Raw genomic sequence first — 11,128 nt, 5'->3', positions numbered from 1 at the left:
TTTGGATCGTTAGCTGTCTTCCTGTTTGTCCTATGTAGTGTTTTGTGTAGTCCTTGCATATGATTTTGTACACTACATTGGTTTTGCTCATGCTGGGTAATCGGGTCCTTCGTTCTGGTGAGTTGTTGTCTGAGAGTGGCTGTTGGTTTGTGTGCTGTTATGAGTCCTAGTGGTCGCAGTAGTCTGGCTGTCAGTTCGGAAATGCTCTTGATGTATGGTAGTGTGCTAGTCCTTTGGGTTGTGGCATGTCCTCATTCCATTGTCTTTCCCTTAGGCATCTGTTGATGAAATTGCGCGGGTATCTGTTTTTGGCGAGCACCCGAGCTACAAATCTTTTCACAAACTTTGAAATAAATGCAGTTTAATTTATCAATCCTACCTTGTTCTCTGCTTTGTCCCTGCCTGCCCTGACTATTTGACTTGCTTCTTTTCTCAACTGTACCAGTTTCAGATTGATCTCTTTCCTCACTATCTCCTTGAGAACACCCCCGTCCACCTCACTAGTTTAAATCCTCCCGAACAGCTCCAGTAAATTTCCCTGCCAGTATATTAGACCCTTCCAATTCAGGTGCAATCCATCCTTCTTGTACAGGTCACTTCTACCCCAAAAGAGCTTCCTATGATCCAAAAATGTGAATCCTTCTCCCATACACCAGCTCCTCAGCCATGCATTCATCTGCTCTCTCCTCCTATTTATAGGGAATAATTCACATATTACTACTCTCGAGGACCTTCTTTTTAAATTCCTGCCTAATTCTCTGTAATCTCCCTTCAGAATCTCAAGCTTTTCCCTTCCTATGTCATTGGTTCCAATATGTACAATGACCTCCTGCTGGCCCCTCTCTCCCTTTAGAACATTCTGCACCCACTCTGAGACATCCTTGATCTTGACACCAGGCTAGCAATTCATCATTCTGATTTTTCGTTGCTGGCTACAGAAATGTCTGTTTGGACATCGAACTAGAGAGTCCCCTAACACAATCAATTCTTGGAACCTGATGTACCCTCATTGCATTAGAGCCAGTCTCAATACCAGAACCTTGGCCGTTTGTGCTATGTTCCTGTGAGAATCCATTACCCCCCTTCATTTTCCAAAACAGCATACCTGTTTGAAATGAAGATAGCCACAGAAGACTCCTGCACTACCTGCCTGCCTCTTTTACATTTCCTGGAGTTAACCCAGCTATGTGACTGTATCTGCAACTTTTCTCCCTTCCTATAACTGCCATCCATCACATCCCCTTGCTCTTGTAAATTCCTGATTGCCTCTAACTGTCACTCCAACTGTTACATTTGACCTGATAGGATTCACAACCAATGGCATTTATTGTAGATATAATCCTCAGTAACATGTAAACTCTCCCTGAACTCTGATCCGCCAAGAAGAACATATCACTCTACTAAGGGCCATTTTTGCTTCTTCCAATCTACAGTCCCAGAAAATAGAACCATCTTATTCCTCTACAAAACACTGCTCCAGGCTAACTTAATACTTATAGCTTATATTTTTAAGTTTAATCAAGAGACATATCACAATAAAACATATAATCAAGAAAGAGCCCACTCTGTTCACGACTGCAGACTTACAGCGAGGCCCCAAGGCTACACTTAAAATTATTCATTTATCTGTCTCTATGCTGTGACCTCTCCCAAACAGGTTCTTCCAAGATCAGTTGTGAATTTCACTGTTTGTTAATTTTCCCAGATGCACTCTGATGTCCAGCGATACATGAATTCAACAGCAAAGGCAGTAACTGCGCAAGTTCACTGTTGAGTCAGTTAGCAGTGTGGGTTTCTTTCTCTTTCTCTCCTGCACTGACCTCACCATATGCTGTCTTTGTTTGTCCCTCTCCCTTTTAAAAGTGCCATTGTTTTGACTTTTTTTCTCTCCAACATTCCAAAACAATGCAACAGCATGCAAAACAGTAATTGCTGCTCGAGGGAATCACCTCCAGCACCTAAAATACCTCAAAAAAGGAGCAGCCTGTTACAGCCAGAAATTTTTCCCGTCCTCCATCTTGAATCTTAAATGGTATGTTACCAATTTAGCCAAAGCCTGAACAACATTTCCAAGATACTTTGTAAAGTCACTGATAATGACAACTGACGGTACAGAGAAAATAACTTGCATGTTCTAATACAAGAGCCAATAGGTAACTTGTTGTTGATTTCTAAGTTATTGATTTCTAAGTTAATACAGAAGGTTGCATATTTATATTGTATAAACGTCTTTCAAAAATATACAAATAGTAGAAAATTAAGTTAAAGTTTAACTTTGCTTTTGTAAATTTATGATAATACGTGGCATACACTTTACCATTGGATTATTGAATGCCAGTCTTAATGGACAAAAGATAGCCTGAGATTGATGGTTAAATAACATTTGATGACAAAATAGCTGGAGCACATGCAGAAATGGAATGCAGCCTCTCTATTCATAACCTTCATATAATAGCACTTCACCACACAGTACAAAATAACATTTGAAAAACTGAGCAAATGGCAAATGCTCTCTTGATATTATTTGTTGATAAAAAGCTTAACTCAAATTTATTTGATATTTTTATTGTTGGTTAGGTTATATCATATTAAAAATAAAATGCATAACACTAAAGTTCAGTTTGAACAAAATTCAATACCAATGAACTTGTCCAGTTCAAAACAGCTGTGAAAGAACAACTGAAGAGTCAAATTCTTGATTACTACATTACTTAAAAGGGTGCTGTAACTACATCCACAGTATTCTCTGACCCTTATTATTTATAATCTCCACACATATAGATTGTATTTCCCAAACATCTGAACTAAGATCCTTTCTAACTACTGTCCGCATGTCATCATTTACTATCAAGGTTATTCCTCCCACTCTTCCATTCTGTCTGTATTTTCAAAATGATGTATAATATGGAATATATATTTCCCATCCTTGGTCAGCTTGTAACCTCTTTATAATGACAATTAGATATATTTGTGTGATTTGTTTATCCATCTTACGTGAATTCTTTGGGCATTTGAGTAGAGTTGTACAGCATGGAAATGGACCCTTCGGTCCAACTCATCCATGCCAACCAGATATCCTAACCTAACCTAATCCCATTTGCTAGTACTTGGCCCATATTCCTCTATACCCTTCCTATTCATATACCCATGCAGATGCTTTTTAAATGCTGTAATTGTACCAGCTTCCCATCACTTCCTCTGCTAGCTCATTCCATATAGGCACTACCCTCTGCGTGAAAAAATTGCTCCTTGAGTCCCTTTTATATCTTTCCCTCTTCCCATAAATTTATGTCCTCTAGTTCTGGACTCCCCCATCTCAGGGAAAAGCCCTTGTCTATTTATCCTATCCATGCCTCATGATTTTATAAACCACTATGAGCTAATCCCTCAGCCTCCGATATTCCAGGGAAAACAGCCGCAGCCTATTCAGTCCCTCTCCCTATAGCTCAAATCCTCCAACCCTGGCAACATCCTTGTAAATCTTTTCTGAGCCCTTTCAAGTTTCACAACATCCTTCTGATAGGAATGAGAATTTGCACGGAATATTCCAAAAGTGGTCTAACCAATGTCTTGTACAGCTGCAATATGACCTCCCAACTCCTGCACTCAATGTTCTGACCAATAAAGGAAAGCATACCAAACATCTTCTTCACTATCCTATCTACCTGCGATTCTACTTTCAAGGAACTATGAACCTGCACTCCAGGGTCTCTTTGTTCAGCAACACTCCCCAGGAACTTACCATTATGTGTGTAAGTCCTGTTCTGATTTGCTTTTCCAAAATGCAGCACCTCGCATTTATCTAAACTAAACTCCATCTGCCACTCCTCAGCCCATTGGCCCATCTGCTCAAGATCCCACTGTACTTTGAGTAACCTTCTTCACTGTCCATTTTTTGTATATCAATTGCCTACTAAATAATATTTAGTCCATGCTGATTTTTGTTTGTTTGTCACAATAAATCTTAAAATATGAAACCTTGTCATGTGATCCTTTGAGTAAGTTACCAGAAATTTAAGTATCTTTTTAAATTACAATCTGTGGAGATTGCAACACTTCTTAACCACCTTATTGAAATATTCTGCTAGCTTTAAGGATCAGTGCATTTCAAGGTCCCCTTTTCTGACACACTTCTCAGCATTCTATCATTTATTGTGTATTTTGTTTTCTTCTCTGCAAAATAGGGAAATGGTGGCATAATTAGGTCACTGGATGCTCTAGGGTCATGGGTTCAAATCCTCCTATGACAGCTGATGAAACTTGAATTCTTCTTTGGTTTGGCCTATATGGGATTCCTGACCCACACCAATGTGGTTGATTCTTAACTGTCCTCTGAAATGAACTAACGACCACTTCAGTTCAATAACAATTGGGAATGGACAACAAATTCTGTCCTTGTCAGCAGTGGCTACACCCCATGAAAGAATTCCCCCAAATTATCTTTGATGAAAATTTCTGGATTTTCCATTTAACAATATATATGTTCACTAGAAGTTACAGTTATGCTGTTAGTCTCACAATTAGTTTTGCAGCAAAATATGGCAACTGTTACAAGTTAAAGGATAATTAAATATTATTACCTTTCTGTTGCAGATGATCCACGTTAGGACACATGCCTGATTGTTATTCTTGCTGTAAATATAAGAAAAAGAAATTAAAAACATGAGGAGCAGCAGAAGAGACTATATGACTCCTCAAGCCTAGCACATAATAAGACTATGGCTGATTTTCTCAATTTCCTGCCCATTCTACATATCTATTGATTCCAAGAGCGAAAAAAACTATCAATTCCAATCTTGATTATATTAGATAAGTATAGTTACAAAACTGCCAATAACCCTATAAACAATTTTACCTCTTTGCTTCATGACTGTACAGCAATCTGAAAATGTTGTACCAGATGGACCTCTGTGTTCCTGTGCACGTGGAGTGTACACTTCAATTAATCAACTACTCACCACTAAAACAAAAACGTATAGCATATACATTTGAGCAAATGGATATTAAGTCCAGGGGAATAGGTAAACATCTCAAAAATGATAGCACAACTCCAAATTTTATTTATGATTGTAGTTTGCTTTGATTTGCACCATTGCCATTAATGTGAATATTTGGTGAAACAAGGTATGTTGCAAACAACTGGTTAACGTCCGGTCGTTTGGCTGGGCTTGGTCATCTTTTAGCCTGGCATGGTGGCCTTTCAGCAGCCAATGTTGGTCTTTCGACCCAGAGTGGCTTCAGCAAAGACTTCCAGAGGTGGTTCCAGAGCAATCTCCTGGCCGCAAGAACCTATAGGTGAAGCCTGCCAATGTCTAGAGTCAAGGCCTGGTGCAGACCGAGGGCTAGGTACCAACATGGACTGGGTTGGAAGGATTATTGTTCTGAACTTTTTATTTTGTTTACTTTCTAATTTATTCCACAAAGAACTTGTACTGAAAGATCTGTACCTAGGTACCTTGTACCTAAGATGGTGGCATAAGCAGCAACTTGTAAACTTTTCATTGTACTCATCTGAGTACATGTGACATTAAAGCTAATTCAAATCAATTTAAGATATTTTTATTCAAGTAGAATTTTCTCTGCCAGTACTTTCACACATCCACCTACACCCTACCTGCACAACATCAACTTTACAAAATCAAAAATACGGAACCGATGTGACAATTAGAATGAAGAAATTCTTTACGTTATCTGACTAAGTGATATGATCGTGCAGCTTGGAAAGGCTGTACCCTCTTAATTTTTCTGCATTTTGATTGTGGGCAAAAATGGGAAAATAACATTTTAAAAAATGCTCTTGAAAGGGATTGCTACACTGTTAAAAGCAAGCTACCAGCAATCATTGTTAAGTGCTGTTCATCCAAGTAGTGGGAAAGTCTAGTTGGAAATGAACTGGAATTGTGGGTATGTATGAAGGGAGATGTGGTTGCGAACAAGTAACTGATTGGTCTGTGGAATGGTGATCATTTGTTAATGGCAAAGGTCTTCTGCCTGCCAACAACTACAATATTGCTTCCAAGATAGCAAGAAGCCTTCAGACCTCCGGAAAGACTGTTGCTGTCTTTTCTCTGCAGTGATAAACAAATACATTCCGAAGAAAGCCAGCATATTTTTCTTCACCAGTTGCTGTAGCTGTGGCATTTAACCAAGTGATTTATAAACTGTCAATCAGTCACTCTGTGCCTCCTACAAGCAAAAGTACCTGGAGAAATATCAAGAATCAGCTAGTGCTGGAAAACCAAAGCTATCACCTCAGTGAACCCTTGGGACAGGGACCATTGATCTGCCATCCCAGTTTTTCACTCAACACATGACACTATTCTCATTTGGTTTGTATGTATGTGTGTAGAGGAGAGTTAGAGTTTTAACTAGAAAAGTTATATGTTGACCGGTCATAATTATTTAACTGTAGATACAATCAAAATATTTGTAATATATATTAAATCATGTTAAGTATTCACCTAATCTGTGCTTTCTGTTAGCCTGAGTCTAAATAAATAAGACGATTGTGGAATTTTGTGTACTTTCATCTTTAACTTCGATAATGATTCTGGGAATAGTGCGGCTTGATTTCTGAGCCGCTGTCCCAGTAGTGTGTGACAATCTGTAGACTTAATTCAGGTAGAGCTGTCCTTTGAATTTAGTTAGCTTCTTAAGAGGTGTTCTCTCTCACAAATAAAGATGTTAAATAGAAAGTTAAAGTGAGACCTTCCACCAACTCTACCAAAAATATTCACTGCATCTAATTATTCAAGTGAATTTTACTTCAGCACAATGTCTCACACCTTTTCAAAATTACACATTGATAAATACATTTCTCTGGCTATATCCATGATGTGTTTTTTCACTTCATTTATCAAATTTGTAAAAACGTCAACATGCTGAGGTTATAAAGCTATGAAATATAATTTGATAGCAGGCCACATTACTGACTTAAGAAAGTATTTTCTGTGCTGCTCAAAAAGAAATCTAAAACCTAAAATTGGATGCATGTTAGCTTCAGGGAACATTCCAAATTCCTACAGGTTTTACAGTAAGAACGAAGATTAGGAAACCCCTAACAAGGAGCTTAGTATTTCTATTGCCGAAAGAAAAAAAAATGAAATTTGCAGACAACTGGTTGAATTTCTTCTGGAATTTAAAAAAAATCTCACTATTTGTTAAGTTGTTGCTGTCCATTAGTACATTTTGTAGGAGTGAACCAAACTAAAATGCTCCAAACTATATCAATACAAATGTACAAAATCCTTAACCAAAACCCTTTAAGCTGCTAAGGTGCAGAAAGGTAAATCAAGCAGAATCTTGAATAATTTAGGAGAAACAAGCTGTTAGTTCCTTAGAAGACAATCAACAAAGCATTACATTACCTCCTGGCCTTCCAAGGATTAGGAGATTAAAATCCAATAATGTCTCTCTAAATCTGTTACTGTGCTTTTAAACATCCCACCTTGTGTGTTGTGATTTTGTACAAGTCAATAATAAACTTTGTTTAGTAGAATATACTATTTCTCTCAACATGTGTAATATTTCACTTTAAGGATTTTGATTTATTTCAATCACTTTTATAATAATAATTATTATTAACACTAGCAGACAAATGCTGTCATTGTAGCACAGTATTGGTACATGAAATAAATCAGATCAAGTCAGTAAAATACTTATCCACGGATATCCTCAACAGCATCGCATGTGCATTTCGCAGAAGCAGAAATTTAGAAAATACAACCAATGGAAAAGATGGGGTTAGAGTCGAATATCAGCAACAATAGACGGTGAAATGTCAGAACAAGCCAGGTTGGAAAATTAGAGGGAAGAAAGACAGTGGCACACCAAACTGTAGGGTACAGAAATGTGTCATGGACTATGACTAGAATAGATACCGGAACAATACTTTTTGGGTTTCTATTGTTATGACATAGCAGTGAACCCCTCTGTTAATTAAACCAAACATCCAGAAAAGCTCACCTCATCTTGTAATCTGTTAAAATATGAGTGACAGAGAACTCCCAAATTCCACTATTTAAAGACAATAATATCAATTTATTCTTTAACTCTATAAGTGAACATTAAACAACAACTATTCACAACTCTCAGTTCCCCTTTCTCTTAACTCCAACTCTATAACAATATGCTGTTCCAATAAGACACTTATTAAAATTACATCAACTTAATTTCAAAACCATACCGCCGCTGTTGTCTTCAGTGTGTGTCTTCTTCCAGCTGAAGATCTCCCTGGATCATCTTCTTTCTTTTTACTGTGAATAGGTTTCATGCGAAAAGGTACCCTTTTCCTAGTGTTTCCTAATTTCTTGGCTCTGTGTTGACAGCAGTTGCTCTATCTCCAATTTTCAAAATGCCTGCATTTTTAAATTCCCAACATCAGACTGTCTTATTGGTTCAATGTGGGCAAAACAACAAATTCAAACGCGATTGTGTTTTAGTATCCTGGGGCATAATTTAAACTGATTGGCTAAATTCAAAATGCTGTCAAAACAGCAACCAACTCAGTTATCCGTTTCACAGCCAAATGTTACATATTTTCAATTTTCCAGTGCACTCTGGGACTGCCATCTCTTCATATCACAGGTGCTTCTAATCTCTCAGTTCAGAACAGCATTCACTCTCTTGTAAAGGTACAGTACACACCTTCAACTTCATAACAATATTTTTAATGTTTCTCTTTGGGCGATTGAACTGTGTGAAAGTGTACCAGTTAAAATAGCTATGAAGTTTAAATTAGCATTCCCAGCATTTTACAAATATCTTAAGCTACCAGAAACAATTTGATTCAGATTATGCTGATAAACATGTTCTCAAATTTTTTGATGTTAACTGGATTTCCTGACCTCTAGATATGTAATACCATCTACATTGTACTTCTTTCAAGATTCTGTATTAGTTCTTTAGATTGAGGCATAGCTGTTCATTGTTGTTTACTGCCCCTTTATTTGAGAATGATATCTAATCAAGGTTGAGAGTTTCTGCCATCTAACTAAACAGACTGATAAACTGACAGATCTTGTGGTTACATAGAATTGCCTGACAAGATGTTAGGGTGCTTTATTCATTTCCTTCTTCCTCCTCTGCCTTATCAGTGAGCAGCTGCAACTGAAAGTGTGATGCAACTTGATGGATAACGTTGTCACATTCTAAGTGATTGATAACAAGCTCTTTCTGGTCATTAGTTGATGCTGCCACACTTGAAGAGCATTTTCTGTGCAATGTGAATTGGCCAAATTGTTGACTGAATTACCATAGTGAGTCACCATTCTTAGTGAGTTCTCCCCATACTGGTGAAGGGCTCCTTCCGAAGAGAGGATTTGCATATTGACAGACCTAATCAACTGGGCTGTTTCCAAAAATCCAAAGAAAAATATCTAAACTTTGATAGGATTCTATGACTAGACAGCACCTTCTGTAGGAAGGATGTTGTTAATCTTGAGGGTGCAGAAAAGATTTTCAAACATGTTCTGGGACTGAAGGGTTTGAGTTATAAGGATAGGCTGAATAACTGGGGTTTTTTTTCTGTGGAGGATTGAAGGCTGGGGGAAATCACCTTATAGAGGTTTATAAAATCATGAAAAGTATGGATAGGATGAATAGCAAAGGTCTTTTTCCTAGCATGGGGGAGTTTAAAACTAAACAGCATAGGTTTAAGGTGAGAAGGGAAATGTTTAAAAAGGACTTGAGGGGTAACCTGTTCAAGCAGAGGGTGGTACATGTATGGAATGAGCTGCCAGAGAAAGTGGTGTAGGTGGGTACAATTACACCATTTAAAAGGAATCTGGATGGGTATGTGAATAGGAAGGGTTTAAGATATAAATGGGCCAAATGAGACTAAGTCAGATTGGGATGTCTGGTCGGCGCAGACAAGTTGGACCAAAGGTTTGTTTCCACACTGTACGACTCTATTCAGTTAAAAATCACACACCACCAGGTTATAGCCCAACAGGTTTAATTGGAAGCACTGCTCCTTTATCAGGTGGTTGTGGAGTACACAATTGTAAGACACAGAATTTGTTGCAAAGGTTTAAATTATACACTGAAAAATACCTTGATTGTTAAGTCTCTCATCTGTTAGAATGACCATGATAGTTTCACTTTCATATGTAAATCACAAAACTTTTTTTTTAAAGTTACATTCTCAGGTTAACTGTAATAATTGGTGTCAGCCAGATAGATGTTGAAGGTGTTAGCCCCTGTGTTCCCTGTCTGTGCCATAATGTTTAGACTGATTCTAATCTAAAAAAATGAGTTAACAGAGTCTTACGTGGATTCATGCAAAGTACAATGTAACTCTGCAAGTACAAATTCACCCCACAAACGTATATGTGTATGTGTGCATGTGGGTTTTGTGTGTGTGTATGTCTAGAGTGGGGGGTTTGAGTGTCTGTGAAAGAGAGTGTATAGGTGTGTGTGAGGGTGTAAAGGGGTCTAAGTCTGTGAGAGGATGCATGTGAGAGTGTGGGAGTATGCGTGCACCTGGGGTGGGTGTTGTGTGTCTGTGAGATAGTGTGTGTGTGTGTGTGTGTGTGTGAGTATAAACGGGTCAAAGTCTGTGAGCGGGTGCATGTGTGTGTGTGCGTGTCTGTAGGAGTGAGAGTGTCTGTGTGCACGTGTGTGTGTCTGTGCGTGTGTATAGTGCAATGGTGGTCACCTGTGTGACATGAACCCAAGATCACGGTTGAGGCCTTCCATATGGATTCTGAACTTGGTTATCTGCCTCTGCTCGGCCACCTTTCGCTGCTGCCTGTCCCGAAGTCCGCCTTGGAGGATGGTCACCCAAAGGTTCGAGATCGAATGTCCTGGATTGCTGAAGTGTTCTCAAACTGGGAGAGAACTGTAGAAATGAAGTGGTCTTAATGACAAAGAGGGAGTGAAATTTGAGACTGAGTAGAAGACAGAGGGTTGAGTTAGTCAGAAAGTGTCCTAATAAAATAAGTGGCACAGCATCAGCACCTGCGGTAAAAATTTAGATGACTAGCCTCATATATGGGTAGAGCAGAGGGTAAACAAAAATAAAAAGAGAAAGAACAAATTTTAATCACAGAATTGACATACTTTCAATACAAACAGACCTGTGGAAATTAAAGTAAGTTTGTTCAGAAATTAGCAATTAACACTTTTC

At 38.3% G+C, this 11,128-nt stretch overlaps 1 protein-coding gene across 1 annotated transcript in view; it reads left to right on the top strand.

The window, feature by feature from the left end:
* Window positions 1–5,419, top strand: part of LOC122559656 (MANSC domain-containing protein 4-like) — a 12,211-nt gene extending 6,792 nt beyond the window's left edge. Inside the window, exon 5 of the mRNA XM_043709494.1 lies at window positions 4,594–5,419. Within this exon, the coding sequence (XP_043565429.1) occupies window positions 4,594–4,597 (4 nt within the window). The 3' untranslated portion in view covers window positions 4,598–5,419. The remainder of the gene's footprint in view (window positions 1–4,593) is intronic.
* The last annotated feature ends 5,709 nt before the right edge of the window (window positions 5,420–11,128 follow it).

The sequence above is a fragment of the Chiloscyllium plagiosum genome, chromosome 19 (assembly GCF_004010195.1).
Source record: "Chiloscyllium plagiosum isolate BGI_BamShark_2017 chromosome 19, ASM401019v2, whole genome shotgun sequence".
NCBI classification, from domain to species: Eukaryota; Metazoa; Chordata; class Chondrichthyes; order Orectolobiformes; family Hemiscylliidae; genus Chiloscyllium; species Chiloscyllium plagiosum.
Note: the sequence above shows the minus strand (reverse complement) of the source record. Positions and strands in the feature narration are given on the sequence as shown.